The sequence below is a fragment of the Centropristis striata genome, chromosome 5, assembly GCF_030273125.1.
Source record: "Centropristis striata isolate RG_2023a ecotype Rhode Island chromosome 5, C.striata_1.0, whole genome shotgun sequence".
In the NCBI taxonomy this organism is placed as follows: Eukaryota; Metazoa; Chordata; class Actinopteri; order Perciformes; family Serranidae; genus Centropristis; species Centropristis striata.
The window spans coordinates 3,512,746-3,538,070 of NC_081521.1; the positions used below are offsets into that span (position 1 = coordinate 3,512,746).

The 25,325-nt window shown below is 33.8% G+C and overlaps 1 protein-coding gene and 1 non-coding gene across 2 annotated transcripts in view; one reads left to right on the top strand and one right to left on the bottom strand.

Moving 5' to 3' along the window:
- Window positions 1–829: 829 nt before the first annotated feature.
- Window positions 830–901, top strand: trnaq-uug (transfer RNA glutamine (anticodon UUG)). Its single transcript has one exon. It is a non-coding gene; the product is annotated as a tRNA-Gln (tRNA).
- Window positions 902–2,520: 1,619 nt separating this feature from the next.
- Window positions 2,521–25,325, bottom strand: part of calcrl2 (calcitonin receptor-like 2) — a 54,057-nt gene continuing 31,252 nt past the window's right edge. The window contains exons 3-13 of the mRNA XM_059333809.1: window positions 24,400–24,574; window positions 21,650–21,757; window positions 20,269–20,381; window positions 16,026–16,117; window positions 14,333–14,462; window positions 13,389–13,542; window positions 10,643–10,703; window positions 9,750–9,816; window positions 7,663–7,881; window positions 6,430–6,471; window positions 2,521–5,166 (exon numbers count right to left, since the gene is read on the bottom strand). Of these exons, the coding sequence (XP_059189792.1) occupies window positions 4,879–5,166; window positions 6,430–6,471; window positions 7,663–7,881; window positions 9,750–9,816; window positions 10,643–10,703; window positions 13,389–13,542; window positions 14,333–14,462; window positions 16,026–16,117; window positions 20,269–20,381; window positions 21,650–21,757; window positions 24,400–24,574 (1,449 nt within the window). The 3' untranslated portion in view covers window positions 2,521–4,878. The remainder of the gene's footprint in view (window positions 5,167–6,429; window positions 6,472–7,662; window positions 7,882–9,749; window positions 9,817–10,642; window positions 10,704–13,388; window positions 13,543–14,332; window positions 14,463–16,025; window positions 16,118–20,268; window positions 20,382–21,649; window positions 21,758–24,399; window positions 24,575–25,325) is intronic.

Consider the following 25,325-nt stretch of genomic DNA (forward strand, 5'->3'; position numbering starts at 1 on the left):
AGTACAGGCCAAAAGTTTGGACACACCTTCTCATTCAATGCGTTTTTCTTTATTTTCATGACTATTTACATTGTAGATTCTCACTGAAGGCATCAAAACTACGAATGAACACATATGGAATTATGTACTACTTATGTAATTATGTAATTTACAATGTCAATAGTCATGAAAATAAAGGAAACGCATTGAATATATATATATATATACATCAGGATATGACTTTTGGTCCATATTGCCCAGCCCTAACTGGGCTTGTTATTTATGAAATTATGAACTGGTTACTTTTTCTTTTCTTATTAAAAGGCATTGTTTTAAAGCAACGCCATGAACACTCCAATAAGTAAAGATTAACCAGGACATGTTTAATATCAGAGAAGTCAGAATTAGGCAGAGACACACATTTTGATAAACAAACAAACAAACAAACAAACAGATAGCGTGTCTCTCTTTGTCTCTCTGCCTGTCTGTCCTCTGTTAGTTTACTACAGAAACACTAGTCACATATCTCTTCGTGCAGTCATATTCTCTGCAAACAGTTAAAGTTGATATATTTTAATCTGTATCACTTAAATTACCTTCGGTGTCTTTGAGTTGTTAGCTCGGAGGTAACAGTGACAGTTGGATGGAGGTAGTGCAGCTGACGTTATGTATATTAGGTAACAGGCTAAGCTAACATCTGTTTAGTAAACGTTAGCAAGCTAATGTCACAGTCAAGTCTAATATAATAGTGTTAAAGATATATGAAATGCGCTATCTGTCACCAAATAGCGCTAACGTGTTGTTTTCTGAAGGCTTCATAAGCTGACAAGCCATGCCGACGGTACCATCTGGTCCCATGGTGTAATGGTTAGCACTCTGGACTTTGAATCCAGCGATCCGAGTTCAAATCTCGGTGGGACCTCATCCTTTTTTCTATGTGATTTAATATTGGTTTATCAATAACATGCTGCATAGACGTGTCCAGCTAATGCTCCCTATACATCAGAAGAATTAGAAAAGATTTGGAAAAGATTCACGGAAAACTACCAGCTCACACCTGCTCACATCTAAAGACACGGCTCCTGCGGTGAGCTCAATACAGCATGAAAAATGCAAAAAAATAAAATTAAAAAATCTGCTAATGAGCTAGCATGATGTAAAAAAGGACATATTTCCCTCTTTAATAGTGGAGTGGAGGAATAAAAAAGTAAAGTGTGGTGCAGTCCTGTATCAAAGACATTTATCAACCTTGTAAAATCAGATTCATCACAGATTAATAAATACTACGAAATACATATCACACTGAATACCAAAGTTTTATGTTCAAACAACTTTATTTCCACACATAAATGGCAGTGATAAAAATATATATATACAATAATATTCTTGAATTGAACAATTTATTTTGACGTTTTAGTGGAATGTTCTTTTGCTTGTTTTTTTTTCTTCAAATTTGTTTAACAAATAGTCCATGACAACAGTTTCTCTACCGGGCAGCACTGGGTGAGTTTAACAGAGCCCTTTTCTCAAACTCAAATGTTTTCTTAGCACAACTCTGTTTTATTCAACATGCATCAGTTTCGCCGGACCCACACTGGAACATGTGTATTCACAGTATGTTGTGTGTGGATGAATCCTGGAGGAATACCAAAACACATTTGCTACAAGCTAAAAAAAAAAAGTGAAAAGGTGCTGGCACTGTAGCCTGCCAGTGTACATACAGCGTGGTACACAGGCAATGAAAAACTCTGTGAAGTGGCAGTGAATTGTATTTGCAGAAAAACATATTTCACAATAATACAAAACATCACAAATAGTGAAACAGTCCATTTAAACAGCCACAACATGAACAAAAACAGAACGTTACAAAGCCACAGGAACGCTACAATAATAATAATAATAATAATAATAATAATAATAGACGTGAAAAATCTTTGAAAATTATCTCTGTGGAGTTAATAAGACATGGAAAACATTTATACACTAATTTGGCACAGTCTTGTTCTGTCTGTGAAAACTATCCTGAACTATGCGTAGCAGTGTCTCCTCTTTGTATTTTCCAGTGTATTAAAGCTTCATATCACATTAAGATTTCCCATCCTATCACAATAAAAGCCTTTATAGAAAGTTTATTGGATATTAAGAAAGTTGGAGGGACTATTTGTGAAATGTTCACCCAACTCTTTACATTCATTATTTCACAATCTGTGTATCTTCCGTTCAAACCATGTCCGTTTGGAAATCAAATCACCAAAAAACGAAAAAACAAGTTTGATTTCATGTTGTATTTTTTTCCAAGTTAAAAAAACGGATTGTTTTATTCAAAATATGCCTATAAAATATGAATTGATTGTCATTATTATTGTCTCATTTTTATTTTCCATGGTCCCCTTAACATAAGAAGATGGGAAATGAGACAAACAGACAATGAAAAAATGGACATTTTGTCATTAGAGGAAAAATAGCAGATTATCTGAGATTTCAAAGGCTTTAATTTTGAAATTATACATCAGAATACATCAGAATGTCTTGAAGACCCTGTAGATGTCCACTGTCCACCTAAAGTGGAATGAGTCTTTGATTATGGACGCTTTTCTTTTTATTGTAATCTGAAATTAGAGGAAAAATCGTTTTTTAAGTCATTCCCAGGAACCTCGGGGTCATAGAATCCAGACCACATGACCACTAAATTGCAAAATGTACATTTTCAAAATCAACATTCGGGCCCTTATTCTCATACTTGATATCCTGGTCATGCATTGTGTTTAAAAAAAGAGAAACGTGGGACTTTTGTATCATGTATAATGTAAATAAAAGGTTGATTATTGAAAAAAAAACAGGTCACTTTTTGTTATCCGTGTTTTGATTTCCAAGCAGATATGGATAGAACGGAGGATACACAGATTTTCCACACACCATAGTGCCTTGTTTGTCTGTGGTTTTTGTTTTTTATTTTGACCAAAAAACCCTGAAAACCCCTTTGATTTTAATGGAGTGAGTAAGTGAGCAGCTCCATTATCTCTGCAGCAGTAATTCTGCTGCTCTCAGAGCCCTGCAGAGATAGCTGGAACATTAATAATGTTCAGCACATAATTGAATTCCAGGAAATAAATCACTTTGAATCAGATGAGGCTCAAAATTAGCTACACATTTTCTTTACATGCATGTTTAGCTGCCATGTAGCCAGCATGTTATACTGTTACAGTAAAGTCACAGATCGACTGTATACTGCTTCATTTTTAACATATGAGCTATAATATGAACTGGGAAAGTCAGAAGCCCTTTTTAATAGTATACATTCCATGTTCAGATGAGGTGTTTGCTTGCTATAAAAGTAAATTCAACAGTTATTTTACAGCGATAATGTAGGGACTTTTTTGTGTGTTAATTCACCTTTCAATAACCGGCTCTAGGCATAGGCGACATAGGTGAAGAAAAAAGAAAAAAAATGTGATTCTCATTGTCGCCCTCCCTTCGTGTTCTGTCTTGAAAATAATAAATATTAACCCTTTATAGGGCACTCATTTAAATACTTGCAAATTCCAAATTTCAACCCTAGAGAATATTGGAGGATATTACATATAGCCAGAATGTATAAAAAAAACATACAGACCCGGGGAGGGGGGTAATATTTTGAGAAAAAAGTTGACGAGATTAAAGTGGCAAATCTATCAGAAAAAAATGTGCATATTTATGAGATTTAAAGTGGTGAATCTGCAAGAAAAAAGTTGCTTTTTCCCACTTTTTTTCTTGTAAATCTGGGACTTTTTCGCGCAGATTTGCTGCTTTTTTTCTTGTCGATTTGCCACTTTAATCTAGTAAATTTGCAACTTTTTTCTTGAAATATTACCTGAAGTTACCAAATATAGTTCTTCGCCCGATAAAGGGTTAACAAAATAAAGGAACAGATAAACAGTGACATTTTTCTCACTTGTGGTGCTGAGTCACGTGACGTGTGTTCATTGCCTTGCCCCCCTTTAGACGGTCAGACCGCTGTCACAGAGGTCTGGTCATGTCAAGTGACACGTTATGTTTTGATAAATCTTGCAAGATGAAACGGCCTTCAAAGCTCTCTGGTGCTCAGTATCGAAAGAGAAGAAAAGAGGAGGAGGAGTCCCAATCTCTCTTTTTAGATGCCGTTTTGTGTGAAGGCGTTTCATTTGTATTAGCTTGCTAGCTCGGTTGAAATAAAGCAACGCTAGCTTAACACAGTTAAGCACATTTTTTGCGCAGTTTGCACTTTTATTGTCTCTCTTGTCTCTAACTTTGTTAGCCGTCTCCAGCTGTGCTTCTTTGCAAATTTACTTGTAACTTAATAATTATATAGACAGACAGTTGTATTATATAGCCTGGTTGGCACCATGGCCAAACAAAAACAGGAGTCCCCCCTCCATGAAACAGCAAGCGGAGCTGTTCAACACAAAGGTGCTGAAGTGTGGTGAGTGGATCCCGCCTAAGATAAAAACACTAAATCTGAGGGAAATGATCTTGCTGCATGGACAGATAATTTCACTTGACAAGATTTCTTAAATTAAGATTATTAAATCTAGAAATAAGCATGTTGAACACTTAAAATAAACATTCAGAGGCTTCAGAAGGCAACAGGTGACACAAACAGCTGCATTTGTGATATGAAAATGGGATATACTTTATAAAAACTAGGGGGAAAAACTGAAAAGTGGACTTTATCCCAGCAACAGAACACATGTACGCAAAAAACATTGTATACCAGGATTACAGGATGACACCATGATACCTTATGAAAAACTCCAAAAACTGGAGCTGTTACTATAAAAATGTGTGTCAGATGTTTTGTACACTGTACACTGTAGTCGTCTGCCTTTCCACGTCTAGTGTGTGTGTGTGTGTGTGTGTGTGTGTGTGTGTGTGTGTTGCCAGTCAGATGTCGGTGGTCTCCAGCTTGTTCTCCACCTCCCCGTTGCTGCACGTCTTCTGCTGTCCGTTGCTTTTCTGCTGCACCTCACACAGGAAGTGGCTGTTCTCGCTGTGTTCAGGCGGTGCAGCAGCAGGAGGGCGCTCCAGGCTGATGGTGGCGCGGCTGGTTTCAGTGATGGAGGAGTTGTTGTGGTAGTTGAAGTGGTTGTTGGTGGTGGGCGTGGTGCCCCAGCCCGTTTTACCCCACGCTGACTTCCACTGAGCCCACTTCCTCCTCAGAGCTGCCTGAGCCTGGAGGCAGCAGAGGGTAGTTTAGATAATATCTTGTTATAACATTATATGGTTCATAAGCAGCAGTGGAAGAAGTATTCAGATCCTTTACTGCAGTAAAAGTACTAATACCACACTGTGAAAAACTGCTAAACCATGACAGTAGAAGACTGTAAAATGATAAATGAGTTAATTCAGTTTCAGTAACAATGAAACACTGTAAATGTATAAATCAACAGTATTTTTACTTTTATTTATATATATATATATATATATATATATATACACAAGCCATCACTGTAATTTTTGCATTTATTTTTTGTAAAAATACTTTTTTTTCTCACTGTTAAATGTACTAAACACCATATCTCTAACAGAACTATGCTGTAATATTTAATGGTAAAATCTTTAATTCATGCAGCATTTATCAAGTATTTTCTTGTCAATTATATGACAGAACAGTGTTTCTTTTGATGGAAAAACTTTTTCATTTATACGTTAAAATATGGAATAAAATGGCAATCTTAAACTTAAAATCAACAGTGCCAATATCATTTTACCGTAATATTAAAAAAAAGTTGCACCTTATTTATTACGGTAAAGTTCTGGCAACCACAGCTGCTGTTTTTTACCGTAAAAACAACAGTTTCTGTTTTTTACAGTGTACAGTAAAAGTCCTGCGTTCAAAACTTACTGAAGTAAAAGTACAAAAGTATCAGCATCAAAATGTACTTAAAGTATCAGAAGTAAAAGTACTCGTTATGCAGAATGGACCCCACCGAGATGATTATATACATTATATTTGGAAGAGATTGATTAATTACATTTTGAGAAGATAAAAACTTTATCTGTCAAGAATAAATCACATTGTGACATTTCATTTTATGAAAAGAGGTAAAAAGTATTTTAATCCAACTTTATGGGTGACCGTGTATATTCCAAATATATTAATGGATTATTATTATTATTAATGCATTTATATTGCATTAATGACCTAATATACTGTTATAAATGTCTAATCGCTATAAATTCATCATGTTTTTTTTGTTAAATCTCGACCTTTATAGTAACTAAAGCTGTCAACTAAATGTAGTGAAGTAGAAGTATAAAGTTACATAAAATGGAAATATTCACGTAAAGTACAAGTACCTCAAAATTGTACTTAAGTACGGTACTTGAGTAAGTACTTAGTTACATTCCACCTCTGTTAATAACAGCCGGCTCCTATCAGTTTAAGGTGCATTAAAAGCATGAAATATGACAGTTATAATAACCTATAAGTACCTCAGCGTTGCAGAAACAGAAGATAACTGCCACTAGGAGCCCCTGCAAAGCAACACAACACGGATTAAATATTCATACAGGAACAGATGTCAGAGATTATTCTCTAAATAATACATTAAACTCAATCATAATATTTTATTTGAAAAGAGTTGCTGTGATTATAAAACTGGCAGAAGCTTCTTTTACTACAATTAATGTAAAATACAAAGAGCAGCTGCAAAAACATGAAGCTTACCAAGTATTTTCTTCTTATATCTAGTAATAGTATCTTAATTATATTGTATTAAGTATAATTTACCTACTGACCATAGCGTTATGTGCTTATGTAATTATTAGTATCATTATAATGTGCTTATTTAATTATCTTATTACCTAAAATAGTTTTTACCTAAAATATTGGCTCCAGTTGAGAGTTTTAGTTGCATGAAGTTTGAATGATATTTCAAAAGCATTTTCTATCACCAAAACATGCTTGTTTCTACACTATAAAAAATAATCTGTTTAATTTGCTGTAAAATACCTGCAGCTTTGGTTTTTCACCGTAAAAAATACAGTGAGTGGGTTTTCTACTGTAAATTTAAATGTAAATATCAGCAAAAACTGTAATTTAGACTGAATATTCCTGTTATTTTTAGGGTAATTGTGTCATTCATTCACACATCATGGTATTTCTCTATTAATTCTACATGAGTATGTTATATTTTTTACAGCAAAACTGTGTGTTTCCTACAGTTAATGACAGTAAAAGTTAAAGTTTTGTGCTATTCTTTGATTTACTGTAATTAAAAGCATCTACTACGGTGATGAACATTTTTTTAATTTTATGTCTTATTTCTAATGTAATTTGACATTTGTGCTTTACTGTAATTTCTACAAACATTTTTTATAGTGTACAGTCGGGCTTTTCAAGCCACAATAAAGCTCACAATAAGTATATTTATATTTATTTCAAGACATCATTGGTTTTTCCAGTTTCTAGATATTTTTTGCTTATTTAAAGAATTCTTCCAAAGAAACATTCACTTACTGCACTGGCAGATAGTTTTACTTGTTTCAAGCATGTATTTGCTTAATTCTAGTTATTTATTTCTTGTTTTTTGTCAGTTGGTTTTTGCAGTGTAATTTCCAAAATAGTAACTGAATACCATGTTTGAGGTGTTTTGGTAAATTGTTGATGCTTAATGAAAATGTAAAGGTTTTAATGGAATATTAAATATATGTTTGTAAGTCTACCTGGAAGTGGCTGAAGATGTTGATGAAGAAGTCGTAGATGGGTCTGCTGATGCGTCCCTCTGGTCTCCATGGGAACAGGATGTACTGGACCCCCAGCAGGGGGATCAGGATCAGGGTGGCCCTCACCGCCTTCATGTAGGCCGTGGACTCGGCACAGTGGGTCTCTCTCAGCTTGGTGATCAGGACCCGCACGATGTTCAGCAGGAAGAACAGGTTCACCTGCATAGATTATTAATTATTGATTATTGATGAAATGAAAGGAGGAGAGAAATCTGTTATATTATTCTGCCCTACAAAGTCTAACTACACTGTAAAAAATGTCTGTAGATTTTACAGTGAAAAACTGCTAAACCATGACAGTAAAAGACGTAAATGATAAATGGGTTAATTCAGTTTCAGTAACAATAAAACACCGTAAATGTATATATCAGCCAGAACAGGATTTTTTACAATTGTTTTTAAAAAAAACAAACATTACTCCACTGTAAAATACACTGGCACCATGTTTGTGACAAAAATATACTGTAATATATTTACAAGCAATTTATCTTTTGTAAAAAAAACACTTTTTTCTAACTGTTAAATGTACTAAACACCATATTTCTAACAAAAATATACTGTAATATTTAATGGTAAAGTCTTTAATTCAGCATTTATAAAGTATTTTCTTGTCAATTAAATGGCAGAACAGCGTTTCTTTTGATGGAAAAACGTTTTATTTATACAGTAAAATATGGAATAAAATGGCAATCTTAAACGTGAAATCAACAGTGCAAATATCTTTTTACCGTAATATTAAAATAAGTTGCACCGTGTTTATTACGGTAAAGTTCTGGCAACCACAGCTGCTGGGTTTTTTTTTACCGTGAAAACAACAGTTTGGTTTTTTTGCAGTGTACATAGTCTAACTGCAGTAACTACATTTTTGGTCAAAATTCTCTTTTATGTCTGTTTTATCTTGTGACAAAGTTTCATATTTTAATTTTCCTTTATTTCAGAGAAATAATGATATAAAATATTGCAGTAACTACAAAATCCAACCCAAAACCAAATCAGACTGCAGTAACTTCACTTTGACTGTGAGACAGTGCAGCCTTGTATTTCTTCATTGTGTTGAATATTGAAGACAAGAATAATATAAATTATACTTTTATTTAATAAGGATAATTTCTGAGTAGCCCCCCTCTTAATTTATTTTATTATCAGTATTATTTTCTTTGATTTATTTATTTTCTTACATGTTTTTCTTTCTTCCATATATTTCATCCCTGTGGTTGTTAATCTTGACAAGGCGCTGACTGGCCTCATGGTGGCACTATAACACATGTTTAAACAGCAAGGTCTCAACCTTAAACATGTTTATGTTGCCTCAGTGTTCCACTATTACGTTAAATTAAATCAAATCAAATCAAATCAAATTAAAGCACCACAAATGAATTTCATGACTCAGTAGGACCATATTTGGCCTTTCCATTTTTTTATTTTCTTTATTTATATATTTAATTTTGGCTGTGTAACCCTGTTAGTGTTCCTTGACCCATATATGGAACATAAGGGCTGTTACTACACTGTTACACTGTGTTTGAGTTGATATTCATGCTACATATCATTAAAAAGCTGAGATTGTTGTGATTATATTGATTAAAACCACATTTTAACATTTTAAGATACAACCACAACAGCAAAATGTTACCTTTCATTAGAGCCCAGTATGATATTATGACTGTATGACTGTCATATATTAATAATATGGTATTTAAAAGGTTTAAAATTTTGAAAGTGAATGAATATTTGGTATTTGGGATCAGGACTCAAGTGAAATTATGAAATAATATTACTATATTATTACCATTATAACATTTTGGGCCTTTAAGGACTTCTTAAAACTAATGCACAAGGGTTAAAATCAAAATGTTTCACAGTTTTCACATCTATTATTAATATCAGTACTATCTGGTAATATTGCTTCTGATAAGCAGTCAAGTTTCAGTTATACGTTCTCAACCGTTCTATAAAGACAGCAGACAACATCTGTTCATAGTAATGCTATGTAAATATGTGTATAACACATTTTATTAATTACTCACAATTAATGCAGCTTGAATGGGCCCATGAATGATATAAAGCAGGTTTGTGTGTGAACTGATCCAACACCTGAAACAAACAGAGAGCATGAAGAACAGTGAGCTTTCACATGTTTTACAGTTTAATCCAGCTGTGCTTAAAAAACGATTTTGGCGTCTAATCGGACTTCTGATTTCAGTCTTGTGTAAATAATTCTTTTTAGGATTGACATTGTGAGCTTTTTCATGCTTTTCAAGCTATTCAACTGTTTAATATGGTGAGTTTTTACCTAAAATATTGGCTCCAGTTGAAAGTTTTAGTTGCATGAAGTTTAAATGATATTTCAAAAGCATTTTCTATCACCAGTATCTACCCACAGATACTGAAATGAGGAAAAAAACGTGCTTGTATAATGTTACTACAGACGGGCTATTCAAGCCACAATTGCTCAAAATAAGTATATTTGGATTTATTTCAAGACATCATTGGTTTTTCCAGTGTCTAGATATTTTTATTTACTTAAAAAATTCTTGCAAAGAAAAATCTACGTACTGCACTGGCAGATAATTTTACTTGTTTCAAGCATGTTTTTGCTTAATTCTAGTTATTTATTTCTCTTTTTTTGGAGAGGACAACACTGGAGGCAGGTTAGAAATAAAGTAGATAAAATAATAAAAATAAAGTAAGGTAAGATTAAATAAAATAAAATAAAAACAAAAGTAAATAATAATACCAATAAAAGTAAAAAAGGTAGATAAAAAAAGATGATAATGATAAATAAATAAATAAGTAGAGCATGATAAAATAAATAAATAAATAAATAAAATAAAATAATAATTAAAAAAAAATATATATATATATGATATGATATGATATGATATATATGTGAGAGACTAACAGCAAACACACATCTTACTTGTCGTTAAAGAAGAGCCCCCGAGCCACAGCATATGTGATTGCAGGAATGATGGGAAAACCTTTAGAGAGAACACAGACAGAGATATCACACTGACATCCTCAATATCAATAGAGGCTGCTGCAGTTCAATTGGTTTATTAAAACAAAATGTGAAAATAAATACAGAAGAAAACAGTATTTAGTGATCTAGTTGGAAAATGTTCCCATTCTTGCAGAGACTTAGATGGGAAGATCAGATACTGAGTTTAGTGTTTTCATTATCTGTCAGCCAGAATCATCAAAATTACAAGAAAAACAGGCCTTGAAATATTTCACTCTGTGTGTAATGAATCTATATAATGTATGAGTTTCACTTTCTGTAGTAATTGACAAAAAAATATTGAACTTTTTCACAATATTCTAACTTTTTTGAGAGTTTCCTTTTGCACAACTGTTTTTAATATAAATATTTAACCTGTGGTTCTGTTATTTTTTATTTATTTCTATTTTTTTATTATTATTAATTTAAACAAAACACGACATAAGTCACCAATGGACAAACACAGTAAAAAAGAAAAAAAGAAAAAAGAAAAAGAACAACAACAACAAAATCACAAAACCAACCTAAATAAATAAATAAATAAATAAATAAGAACTTTAACACATTAAATAACATTAAAACTAAAACTAGACACAAACAAACACCAAACATAATTACCACATAAAACATACAGTATATCAGTAAACTTAATAACCTAAGAGAAAATATTCTGTTCTGTTCATTTTTACATGTTGCATTTTTCTTGTTAATAAAAATATTTCTGTTAAATTTTGGGGTCTTTGTTTTTATCCTTGTGGTATCGAAAATGGTATCGAGTATCAAATATTTTCTTGAGTATCGGTATCGAGTTGAAAATTTTTGTATCGTGACAACTCTACTACAAACTGCTGAAAAACCCTCTTATTGTCAATAAACCTAGACTGAATGTGGAGGGCACCAATGACTGGGTTTGCCTTGGGCCCCCAAATAACTAAATACGCCCCTTTATGCCACAAAGAGTATTTAAACTATATAAAATATATCCTGCTAATATAAAATCAGAAAAGAATCTATGATAACTGATGAGCGAAATGTTTGTGTCCAAGAAGAAGAAATGTCAGCACAAGCATGTGATTCTTGAGTTCAAGCAAACATTTTGAAAGAAAAGCAGCAGAAATCTGAGTGAGAGCACAAAATGTGAGCATGAGGAGAATAAATGTGAGCAGGAGGAGAAGCAGCTGTGTCACTGAAAAGGAATAAAACATGCTCTCAAACTGAAAATCTACGCTCTTGAATAAAGAGAGGGTATTTCTTCCATATATTACAGCCTCTTTTAGGGTTAAAGAGAGCTCAGGAAGGACTCAGGTATTGTACCAGCTGTGCATCAAAGTAAAGGTGACATGTTCTGTGCTCATTACAGGCGATATATGTAGAGATATAAAAAGATGTGAGCCTCAGAGAGCCATAAAATAATCCATTACTAATACATAAGAGCTGCATGGCTGAATGAGGGCTGGAGTGAAAAGCCTACTTATCTAGACACAGTTACATCCAGCCTGCAAGGTTACATTCATGTATTTCATTTTTGTGGAATTTGATTATCTCAGTGCACAAAAGGTGTTCAAGTCATAAAGAATAGTTGCAGAAAAAAATGTCTTATGAGTGAATTAGGGCTGCAACTAACGATTATTTTCATTATCGATTAATCTGTCGATTATTCAAATGATTAATCGATTAGTTGTTTGGTCAATAAAATGTTGAAAAATATCAATCAGTGTTTCCCAAACCACATGATGACGTCAAAAAGAGACAAAATTACCAAAAAAAGACACAAAATGACTTAAAAAAAGACACAAAATGATTAAAAAAAGATTCAAAATGACTAAAAAAGACACACAATGACAAAAAAAAGACACAAAATGATTTTAAAAAGACACAAAATTACCACAAAAAAAAAGACACAAAATGTATAAAAATATCAATCAGTGTTTCCAAACCACAAGGTGACGTCCTCAAATCTCTTGTTTGAGGACGAAACCAGAAATATTCACATTGAAGAAGCTGAAATCAGAGAATTTGGACTGTCTTTTAAAAAACCCCCTGCTCAAACCAATTATTCCATGATCAAATTAGTTGACGATTAATTTAATAATCGAATACTGTTCGATTAATAAAATAATTGCTGCAGCTCTAGAGTAAATTGATGTTTTGGCACTTTAATTTAGAAGACTTATTAGTGTTTTTAACCCTCAAAACAGTGATTACTGACGATATTAGAGTTACTCTTCACTTGGAGTTTTGCTGATGAGGCAGAATGAGGGATCGCAAGTCCAAATAATGCAACTGTAATGTATTTTATTCATGCAATTTCTTCATATCGGTTTTTGCAATTTTACAAATAAAGGTGTATTTATTAAAAAGAAAAGGCAATTGCAAAAAAACTGCTTGTGAAGTGTGATTCAGCATTTGTGGATCTCCAATCACACACATGCATCTAAGTGGATTATGTCAAAAACGTCTAAAAAAAATCCATCTTTGAGGAAAGAGATGCATGTGTTTACAAATACACACTATATTTACAAACACACACAAAGTTACAAATTAGAAATTTGCATTTGTGGATAGCAAAACACGTGTGCAAATCAAGGACTATTTGTAGATCACAAGTATTAATCACAGGTATTAATGAGACACATGTAAGCCCGTACAGATGTTCCTGACTCACCCCATCCCAGGACGTAGTACCAGAAGAGCTGCTGCTCCCCGACAAAGACGGCCACGATGATGAGCGTGTGGAGGTAGATTCCTTCACACAGCATCCAGAAGTAGTTGGAAGTAGCCGTGTACTGAGTCAGCACAGCCAGGACCTTACAGCTCACCTGATAGACAGGTAATGATAAGAAAAAACGAGATAAAAACACAACTGAAACATAAATGCATTATAAGCCATTATTGTGTCGTGAAAATGTTTATGCACAACATATAGTCAACAGGTAAATCTATTTAATCACATTTTGGTAATATGAAAGAATGCCTGCCTTATTTATGCCTACCCTAAAACCTTTCTGCATGCTGGTACCTTGTTGTTTTATTTGCCTCTGTCCCTACAGTCTATGCCAGGGGTCTCAAAGTCAAATTACCTGGGGGCTGTTGGAGGCAGTATCAAAATGACCAAAAGAAGACACAAAATGACTAAAAAAGACACAAAATGACAGAAAAAATGTAATTACTTAAAAAAGACACAACATGACCAAAAAAGACACAAAATTACTAAAAAAAAGACAGAAAGTGACAGAAAAAAACTAAATTACTTAAAAAGGACACAAAATGAGCAAAAAAAGACACAAAATGACAAAAAAATACACAAAATGACCAAAAGAAGACACAAAATTACCAAAAAAAGTAATTAAAGGGACCTTCCACACACAACACGGTAAAGTGCCATTCATATAAAACTCACATTAAACTTTCATATCAAGGTGGGGGCCACAAAATATCGTCGCGAGTTTGAGACCCATTGTCTAAGATACGGACTATAAAACCCAATGAGCTTTTAACCATTAAGTTAAGTGTGGGACATTTTTTTTAACAAGGTGAAATTAGGCCAGTGAGCTAAAATTCCTCAGTGTAATGGGACCAATTATAGATGTTAGACACGTTGACTCTTACGGGGTCGCTGGCGTTTATTGCCTGGTTGTTGCCCACGTTGAGTGAGAGCCACATTATAGTAACAATGGAGTTCAAGATGAAGGAGAGGAACATGTTCTTGTGGAGGGAGATTCTCTGGCAGCTAAGACTCCTAAAGAGAGAAACAGACAGAGAGAAGAGAGGAAGGGATATTATGCTTGAGTCGAGACTTTTCTAATCTATTTTCTAATAAATTACCAAAAAAAAGACACAAAATTACAGAAAAAAACTAAATTTCTTAGAAAAGAAACAGAATGACCAAAAAAAGACACAGAATTACCAAAAAAGACACAAAATTATTTTAAAAAGACACAAAAGGACCCCAAAAAGACACAAAATGACCAAAAAATGACACAAAATTACTAAAAAAGACACAAAATTACAAAAAAACACAAAATGACCAAAAAATACACAAAGTTGTTCTAAAAAGACACAAAAAAGACACAAAATGACCGAAAAAACCTAAATTACTTAGAAAAGAAACAAAATGAGCAAAAAAACACATAGAATTACCAAAAATACACAAAATCATTAAAAAAAGACACAAAATAACCAAAAAAGACCCAAATCACTGGAAAAAAGATACAAAATTACTTAATAATAATATTTTTTATAATAATTAATAAATATAATAATAAGACTCCTAAAGAGAGAAACAGACAGAGAGAGGGAAAGGAAGGGATATTATGCTTACACTGCAAAAACCAACTGACAGAAAATAAGACATAAATAACTAGAATTAAGCAAATACATGCTCGAAACAAGTCAAATTATCTGCCAGTGCAGCAAGAATATTTTTCTTTATGTTTTTATTTATACAGTCGATGTTGCAAACACCCATTGGTTCGTGGACTGCCCGTTTGAAGCATCAAGTTCGACGTTTACGGCTTTACGTCCACCGGCATCTTTGTTTTTTGAAACCGGGAGAGACCATATTTGGACTGGGGACGGGCCCGAGGACGGCTGTATCTAAAAATAAACTGTTAACGCTAAAACAAAATGTAGGTAACTTACCGGGGAAAACATCTGACTGTCTGTTAGTACAAGCGAACGCTGAACAAGACATTTTTAAATGTCCAAAATGTTCATATTAACTTTCATAAAATGAAAACACGGTGAAAGGGTAAAAGTTCTGAGACGATGATATGGCCAACAAGTTCAAAGCTATGTAGATATGCTGTGAATACGGATTGTTTTGCTTTTATCCTGATTGACAGCTTGTCATGTTAGCGACCTGTCAATCAAAGGTAGCCACGCCCCAAATCATACCCTGCTTCATCATCTACTTTCTTTTAAATGGGGCCATAATTTACACAGTTAACATGTATTGAATAAGACTCAAAACTAGTGATTGAGACCTTAATGTTGCCACAAGAAGTCGTCTCATTTTGTTTTGAGATAGATAGGACCGGAGATCTTTTGCAACCGTTGTTTGCGACCCCTGTTGGATTTTTTTTTTTTTTTTTAAAGAATGCAGGTGTAAGGCACTTCTGGGTTTGCTTCACTGCTCAGACCGGGAGGTTGCCGCCTGGTTATAAAAAGAAGTCCGACTGTATTGAAGTCTATGAGAAAATTATCCTGCTTCTTACTGGATTTATTCTTATTTGATTTATGAAAAAAAAAAAAGTAGTCCACAAATCCAAAGGGTGACATCACTGTGGCTACCTCCACTCACTTGAAGTAGGAGAAGATGATGAGACAGATGATGAGGGAGACGATGGAGAGGCCGTGACCCACCATGGCCAAGTAGTACAGACTGAAGGCAACCTGAAGGGACAAAAAGGGTTTATTCATGATAAATAGAAATACATGCAACACTTGTTAACAATTATTATATTTAAACTAGGTCCGGGACTTTAACGCATTAATTAAGATTAATTAATTACACAAAAATGAACGAGTTAAAAAAATTGACGCATTTTAATGGCACTTATTTTTGCACCGCGGAACGTTTCTCCCTGGATGAGTTTCAGGAGGACCGATTATACTGGAGCACCAACTAGCGTTGATGAGTTCAGACAACAACAAACCACAGTGAACATGAAGGAAGAAGCTGATGAGACCTTTGGTTGGCCCCGTGGATGATGGGACATTTAGTTACTACAAACCAACGGATGGAAGCGTCCATAAGAGCATGGTTGTGTTGCTAGGCAACAAGGAATTCACATATCACCGCAGCACATCCAGCCTTAAGTATCACCTCAATGCTAAACATATAGCAGCTAGCGGCTAGTGTGCTAGCTAGCGTGGATTGTGTTTTACTTCAAAAACCAAAGTATTCTAGTCTACAGAAGGTCTACCTACCTATAGGCATTAAAATATAGTACATTTCATAAATCCAGGTAGGATTTATGAAATGTACTATATTTAAAAATTTGCTATTGCTACACTTAATGGCAAAAATTGCACTGGTCTGTTAAACAAAAATAAACAATATTTTTGTTGCTTAAGCTTATGTATTCAGTCATTATTCAATGGTATACTAAAAATCCATGTGAAAAAAATTACTTCTCACTGTTCTCAGGTCAAATATTTAAATGTGATTAAAATACGATTCATTTCGATTAATTAATTACAAAGCCTCTAATTAATTAGATTCATTTTTTTTAATCGAGTCCCGGCCCTAATTTAAATTCAAGAGAGAAACCAACGCGATAAAGCAGAGTGTTGAATAATTTGCAAAGACACAATATGTCATCAAAAGCTCAGACGCCTCTTTGAAGCACGGAGAGGAGAACATATCAGTCTTTTTGGTTGAAATGTTTTCTCACTGGCAATGGATTTAGATGCCCTGAAGTGTTGGCAAATAAATGAGATTCATGGACGACCAACAGAAATATATGTGTGCAGGGCTGTGAGCTCCGACATTCTCCAATTGGAACTAATCCTAAATTACTTGCATGTTAAGTTTGGACGACATCAGGTCAGTTAAAATGATTAATCCGACAGCAAAAACTAGGGGAAGAAGATTCACGGCACATTTACATTTAAATCAGAACTCCAACAGAAGCAGAACTCTACACGTTTCAATCTGGACTGCAAAAAAGGTCTAAAAACCAGATAAAAACAGTAAATCTGAGGGAAATGATCTTGCTGCATGGACAGATAATTTACCTTGACAAGATTTCTTAAATTAAGATGATTAAATCTAGAAATAAGCATGTTGAACGCTTAAAATGAGAAATTAACTCTTAAAACAAGATAAATTAAAGCTGCAAGCAGCGATGAACTGGCCCGAGCAGAGTGACCTGATGATTATTAGTTTCTTACCAAGATAAAAAAAACCCTTTATATTAGATCTAATTTAGATGAGATTAAGTGTTAGATTGTTTATCTTGTTTTAAGAGTCACGGTTGCAAGGTGTATTTATTCAAAATTATGTTTTAATGATAAATGATGTAGCCTAAACATGTTTTGGTTTTTCACCATTAAAAAACAAAACACGGCAGAGTTTTATCAGCTCCAGGCATCGACACAATAGTCTCAGATCAGTTCTCAGACTCAGACGTGTGATCTTCACGAAGACTCTAATTTTGACAATTTTTTCTGGTAATTTTAACTTTGGGGGTAATTTCTATTTTTTTTCTATAATTTTGACTAGAAATAAGCACGTTTTCTGGTAATTTCCACTTTAATAATTTTGTCTTTTTCTTGTAATTTTGACTTTTTTCTGGTAATTTTGACCTTTTTTCTGATAATTCTATTATTTTTGGTAATTTTCCACTTTTTTCTTGTAATTTTGTCTTTTTCTTGTTATTTTGACTTTTTTCTGGTAATTTCTATTTTTTTCTGGTAATTTTGACTTTTTTCTGGTAATTTCCACTGTTTCTGGTAATTCTATTATTTTGTGATAATTTTCCACTTTTTTCTTGTAATTTTGTCTTTTTTTCTGGTAACTTTGACTTTTCAGGGTAATTTCTATTTTTTTATGTAATTTTGACTTTTTTCTGGTAATTTTGACTTTTCGGGGTAATTTCTATTTTTTTTCTGTAATTTTGACTTTTTTCTGGTAAATTTGACTTTTTTTGGAGATCTGATCGTACCCTCCATTCACGTCCAGACTGATAAATGCCGAGCATGGTAGAAATGATCGTACGCCCACTTTACGCTCACTTTCCGTCGTACGCTCGTTTGATAAACTCGGGCCGGTGACTCCAGCCGGCTGCAGAGCAGATTTTGACAGTAATTGGATTCCACCTGCTGAAGTAAGTGCAACTTTAGCTCAACTAGTAAACTCCTGTTAGCAGTAAAACTCCTGTTAGCAGTAAAACTCCTGTTAGCAGTAAAACTCCTGTTAGCAGTAGTTTACAGTCTCCAGTGTTCAGTGAGTCCGGCCTGCAGTTTGCCCTCAGCTCATGCTGTTATGCTCAGCTGTCCAAGCATGCATACCTCCTGACTATCAGATATCAACATCTTTCATTAACCCTCTGGTGTTGTTTCCTCTGGTCCGTTTGGATAGAATTACCACATGGTGCCAAAAAAAGGAGCAATCATTATTTAATTCTTTGACAGTTCACACTGTAAGGATACACTGCAAAAACTGAAATCTAATTAAGATGAAATATCTTAGATCAAAGGGGATATATGCTGATTTTTGTCTGATAAGATAGTTCTTCTTAGTCAGCAGTTTTTATTTTAAAACTTTTTCACTTGTTTGATATAAAGATTCCACGGCTTTTGCCTTATTTCAAGAATTTTAAGAAAAATATTCTACATACAGATAAAAATCTTTGTAGCTGTATCAAGAAAAGTTCACTAGTTTTTAGTCTGACTTTTCTGGTTGCAAGAAATATAATGCCTATGCATATCATTATGTCAAGATGATGGCTCTAGCATTTACTGATTATTAATTCAAGAATATTTTTCAAGATATTGAGAAAATAGGTCACATGTATTTCACTAGAATCAACAAAAATGCACTTGTTATTAGTTATAATACACTAATTCTAAGGTATTTGTGGGTTAATTGAGATTAGATATTTTTTCGTGTCAAAAGTAACTAAAGCTGTCAGCTAAATGTAGTGGAGTAAAAAAGTACAATATTTACCTTAAAATATAGTGGAGTAGAAGTAAAAAGTGACATGAAATGGAAATCCTCAAGTAAAGTTAAGTACCTCAAATTTGTAAGTAGTAAATGTACTTAGTTACATTCCACCACTGTGAAGCAGTAACTTCTGGGGCTAAAAACTTTAAAAAACACGACTTAAACTGCAGAAACTGCACTTCCTCCAATCGCCACTTGAGGCAGCCTCCAACAATGAGTCGATCTCCATTAACTCTGCTGTAAAAATGCCCATTTTTACAGCAGAAATAAACATGCTTCCTGCACTGCAAAAAGAGATGTGTTAAAAATGACACATGTTGTGCAGAATTTTAACACATGTAGTGAGTGTGCTTAGGGACTACACATGTTGTGTCAAATTTAACACACAATTTGTGTCATTTTAACTCATTATATGTTGATAATGTGTAACTGAAAATTACCAAAAACTACTACTTAATGTGTTAACCACGTCCACGTCCGAATCCATTGAATGACAAAAAAATGGCTGTTAAACTTTTAAACTTTATATATTCACAGGCCTATATATTAATTTAATACATAAATATTATTTTATATCTTTTTAAGGCTATTTCATGTACTATCATATACATTTTTATCAAGTTTTTTTGTTATTAAACACAAACTATTCTCCCCCAATCAGATCTATCCAGAGGCATGGGGAAAAAAGAAAAGAAAAATAACACATTGTGTGCTAAAATCTACACAACATGTGTCAAAATGACATCAACACAACCATGTGTGTTGTTTTTTGACACATCTCGTTTTTCTGTGTGTCTCGTAGAAAAAACAGGGTTTTTACTGTTTAACCTTTGAAATCCTCTCGTATGAACCATTCCACGTCATGGTGTTTTACCTTGAGTTTGTCTTTGGTGTGGGCCTGACACTGAGTGTAGTTGGTCCAGACTCTGTTGCTGTCTGGGTGGTGGAACCACTGGCCATCAGGATTACACACCTTGCTAACTTTCTCTGTTGAAGACAACATTGTTATTTACATAAACAGAAACATTGTTTATGGTTTGATAGTAGGGCTGGGCGATATGGACCAAAAGTCATATCCCGATATATTTAGGCTGAATATACGATATATATCCTGATATTTTTATAGCAAAGTGAGAGCAAATGTTCAGTCAAAGTCAAATATGACATGTCACAAGTAGTTTTATTGAAACCGTTTATTTAAGTGAACATAAATACTGTATAACAACAGGAGGACCTTTTTTTTTTTTTTTACTCAAAGCTCAATAAAGTGCACATTTAAATTTGAAAAATATCTTAAATAAAAGCCGCAGCTTGCCTCGAGCAAGGATCACTGTGCAAAATTGAACTATATCAATATATACAATATGGTCTAATTCCATATCACATTTAAAAATATATCGATATATCTTTTATATCGATATCTTGCCCAGCCCTATTTGATATGGTAGTTTAACTACAAGACAAAAACAAACAACAAAGACACTACATCCACTTTAATGACTTCAGGTGCCAAATACACAAAAAAAGAGCTACATTTTCCATTAGAGACCATTATTTTACAATGGAAAAAAATGTGATGAGTAGTTAAGACATTGGCTTATATAGTGGATAAACCCACAAATCTCCAATCAAATAAATAAAGAAATGTGCACATAAAAGGGGAAGAGGACTTGTATGTTTGTTTGTGTGTGTGTGTGTGTGTGTGTTCTTGTACTTCCTACATAGTGAGGACTGGGACACGTTTTTAACCGACAGAAGGCTTTTTTGAGAGTTCAGACTTTGTTTTAGTGTTAAGGTTAATATTAGGTTTATGTTAGGGTTAGGGTTGGGCATTTAGTTGCTGTGGTGAAGATTAGGTTAAGGTTAGGGGCTAGGGAATTCAGTATTCCAATGAGGGTCCTCACAAAGATGGAAGTACAAAGGTGTGTGTGTGTGTGTGTGTGTGTGTGTGTCTTTTTCATTGTTAAAATTGTGATATGTCTTGGCTTCTATCTAATTTTCATTGTTTTATGTAAAAGTAGGTCCACATTAGTCACCAAATAATCTGTGTGAAATATGCTAATTCACAAAATGATGTACCCTGAAAGCATTTTTACTGTTTTTTTACGGATGTCCCCATAAAGTCTGATGAAATCAGGATGTCCCCACAGGTGATGATTAAAACTGTGTCCCCATGATCTATGAAAACCAGTATGTGTGTGTGTGTGTGTGTGTGTGTGTGTGTGTGTGTGTGTGTGTGTGTGTGAAGGCCTCACCAGCAGGGTCAAAGTCCACAAAGTATCCAGGACACATCTGCATGACCGTCCCTGGAGTGGAGTCCCCCCAACACAGCCAGCCGTCCCACGTACGGTTACAGTAATCACCTACAGGGGGCAGCAGGCAGGACAGTGAACTGGCAGACACCAGACAGCAGGTATGTGTGTGTGACTGCACCAGTGGTGGGAGAAGTATTCAGAACCTTTACTTCAGTAAAAACACTAATACCACACTGTGAAATTACTCCACTACAGTAAAAGTCCTGCATTCAAAACTTACTGAAGTAAAAGTACAAAAGTATCAGCATCAAAATGTACTTAAAGTATCAAAAGTAAAAATATAAAATAAATCTTGAAATATATGGTAGATAACTTGTATTGATGCATTTATGCATTTTAACTACTTAATATGCCGTTATGAGGTATAATTTTTTTTAAACATCTTATCAAGTACTCGTTTTGTAGAATGGACCCACTCAGATTGTTTTATATATTCTAAATATATGATAGATAACTTGTATTGATGCTTTTGTGTAAGCAGCATTTAAATTTCCTCAAGATAAGGCCCATTTTAACGACTTAATATACTGTTTCTTTTTTTTAAACATCTTACCACTTAAAATTTATCATGATTTTCATGTCGAAAGTAACTAAATCTGAAGCAGCATATACATACATACATACATACATACATATATATATATATATATAACTAGTAATTGCAAGTAATTACTCTATATACTAAAGAAAATATTAATATATTAACTGTTCGACAATTGATTTCTATACTGTGTTTTGTATGTAAAACTTTAAGTTAATTATTTAAACAGCATTTGTATAGGACTGATTCTGATAAAAAAAAATTGTGATAAAAATTGAAAATACAGTAGTCTACTTTACTTTTCATAATGTCTACTGTGTTTTTTCTACAGTAATGTTTTAAACACTGTAATTTTATCACAAGGACTGATTTTTATTATAAATTATACAGCACTATACTGTAAAAATCAAACACAGTGATGAACTGTGAATAATACAGTAAATAACTGTAGATTTCACAGTGATTATTGACAGTGTAGTAAACCTTTCAGCACACTAAAGTAACAGATTATCCTTTAGTGTTTCAGTAAAGGTTTGTAAATCTACTCAACACTAAATGATAAAAGTAGTATAATGGCTCTGTGTTCACATGTCAACAGAGAATTATAAAGGTAGCTACTTTAATATTTTATAAACTCCCTGGCAGGATGAATCATATAAATTATCAATTCAACATAAATAGAGTGTTACACTTATATAAACTAAGTGCAGCCGGTGTGCACAAAGCTGATCAACAATAGACGGAAGCCCGGCGGTACCAGGTTGGACTGTTGCATGCTGGGAAACGGAGCACAAAATAACATTTCAAAGGCAGTGAAGCACAGAGTAGCAGTAACAAGAGACAAAGGGCACGCTTCCTTTCTTTCAGACTCACTTCCTGTCTCTCTCTTTCTCTCCCTCAGTGTGAGCCAACACACACTGGAAACTGTTCATAGGAAAACCAGTAACACAAACCAACATTAGCCTTAAATCCCCAACATGTTAAAAACAATGATGAACACCGACAGTGATAACCCTTTATCAGGCGAAGAACTATATTTGGTAACTTCAGTGTATATCATCAATATTTTGATAAAAAAGTTGCAAATTTACTAGGTTAAAGTGGCAAATCTATAAGAAAAAAAGTTGCAGATTTAAGAGATTTTAAGTGGCAAATCTGCACAAAAAAAGTTGCAGATTTACAAGAAAAAAGTGTGAAAAAAACAACTTTTTTCTCCCAGATTCACCACTTTAAATCTCATAAATCTGCACATTTTTTTTCTCGTAGATTTGACACTTTAACCTCGTAAACTTTTTTCTCAAAATATTACCCCCCTCCCCGGGTCCGTATATTTTTTTTTACACATTCTGGCAGTATGTAATATCCTCCAATATTCTCAAGGGTTGAAATTTGGTGCCCTATTAAGGGTTAACTACACTGTAAAAAAATAACCTGTTGTTTTTACGGTAAAAAAAACGGCAGCTGTGGTTACCAGAACATTACCGTAATAAATATGGTGCAACTTTTTTTTTAAATATTACGGTAAAATGATATTAGCACTGTTGATTTCACATTTAAGATTGCCATTTTATTCCATATTTTACTGTAAAAAATAAAACGTTTTTCCATCAAAAGAAACGCTGTTCTGCCATATAATTGACAAAAAAATACTTTATAAATGCCGCATGAATTAAAGATTTTACCATTAAATATTACACTATATTTCTATTACAGATATGGTGTTTAGTACATTTAACAGTGAGAAAAAGTATTTTTTACAAAAAATAAATGTAGTAAATGTAAATGAAGTAATAGTAGCTTTTTGTGATTAACACAACTTTAATTGTTAGCTAATGTTAGCTTGCGGCTAACAAACCACATAATGCAGCAGTGTGTTTGGACCTCTGACGGCCCGGATAGGTTGATAGTATTTAGTTGGAGAGATGATGTGGGGACGGGACTGATACAGACAGGCAGACATGGCAGTTCGGTAAATTCAGGTGAGTTGCAACAACGCAAAATAATTTTATATTATGAATAGTGTAGATATACTTCCAGTAGCTTGAAATGTGACGTTACAGCAGCACATGAGACTCTGGCGGGCCGCCACAGTCTAGCTAATTACTGGGAAACTGTGACTAAAACAGGACAATGGCTTCAGTCTTATCACCTTCCTCTGTACGTGGAGGGTCATGGATTATCTTCAGGTAGCACTCAAACTGAGCAGCCAGGATCTGCCGTCGGGACGTTCCCAGTACGCTGGAGATGTCGCTCAGGTTCTCATTCGGCTCGTCCTCCACATCCTCCATAGACATTATGGAGCCCACATCCTCAGACTGGGACACCTGGGTTAAAATATACAGACTGTATATTAAAGATGTTAGAATAATAATAATAATACATTTGATTTTTATAGCACTTTTTACCCATAAGAACCCATGGTGACACAGGTGTAACAAACACTTAAAATCTTTTAATCGTCATGTGACTTTGACAGGAAGTGACTTCTCCAAAATGTGGCTGTGACTGGAAACAGAAATGTGAAAAAGTAGCTCATTTCAAAAAGCTTATTTTTTGTTACTAGGCTAAGTTTAAACCCATTTAACAATTCTAATCAATTAATGCGGTGTCCTTTATTGCATTTAACCCTATTATAGTTTTTTATTTTTTTTATTTATTATTGATTTATTATTATTTTGTTACTTAAAAACAAATCTGAAAAATAATTTGTTGTGAAACAGCACTATTGATGTCACAATTGTAATATATGTTGTGGAGATGCAGAGAAAAAGGCAAATTTGTGTTTTTGTAAGCAGAAAATGTGTTGAGTTTATTTATATTAAAATAAGAAATATCATAAAAATAAACATCATTAACGCCCAATGTGACATATATGTCACATCAGAGATCTTTGACATTTAGGAGTAGTATTAAAAAAAAAAGTGTTCTATGTGGTCCACTTGGTCTGTGGTATATCTCCCATAATCTTCTTTCAAGGAAAAATAGGTCTGGGTTCTTATGGGTTAAAAGGTACTCAAAGTCGCTTAATATAACAGAATTGAGACACACATAAACATAAAATGCAGAAAAAACAAA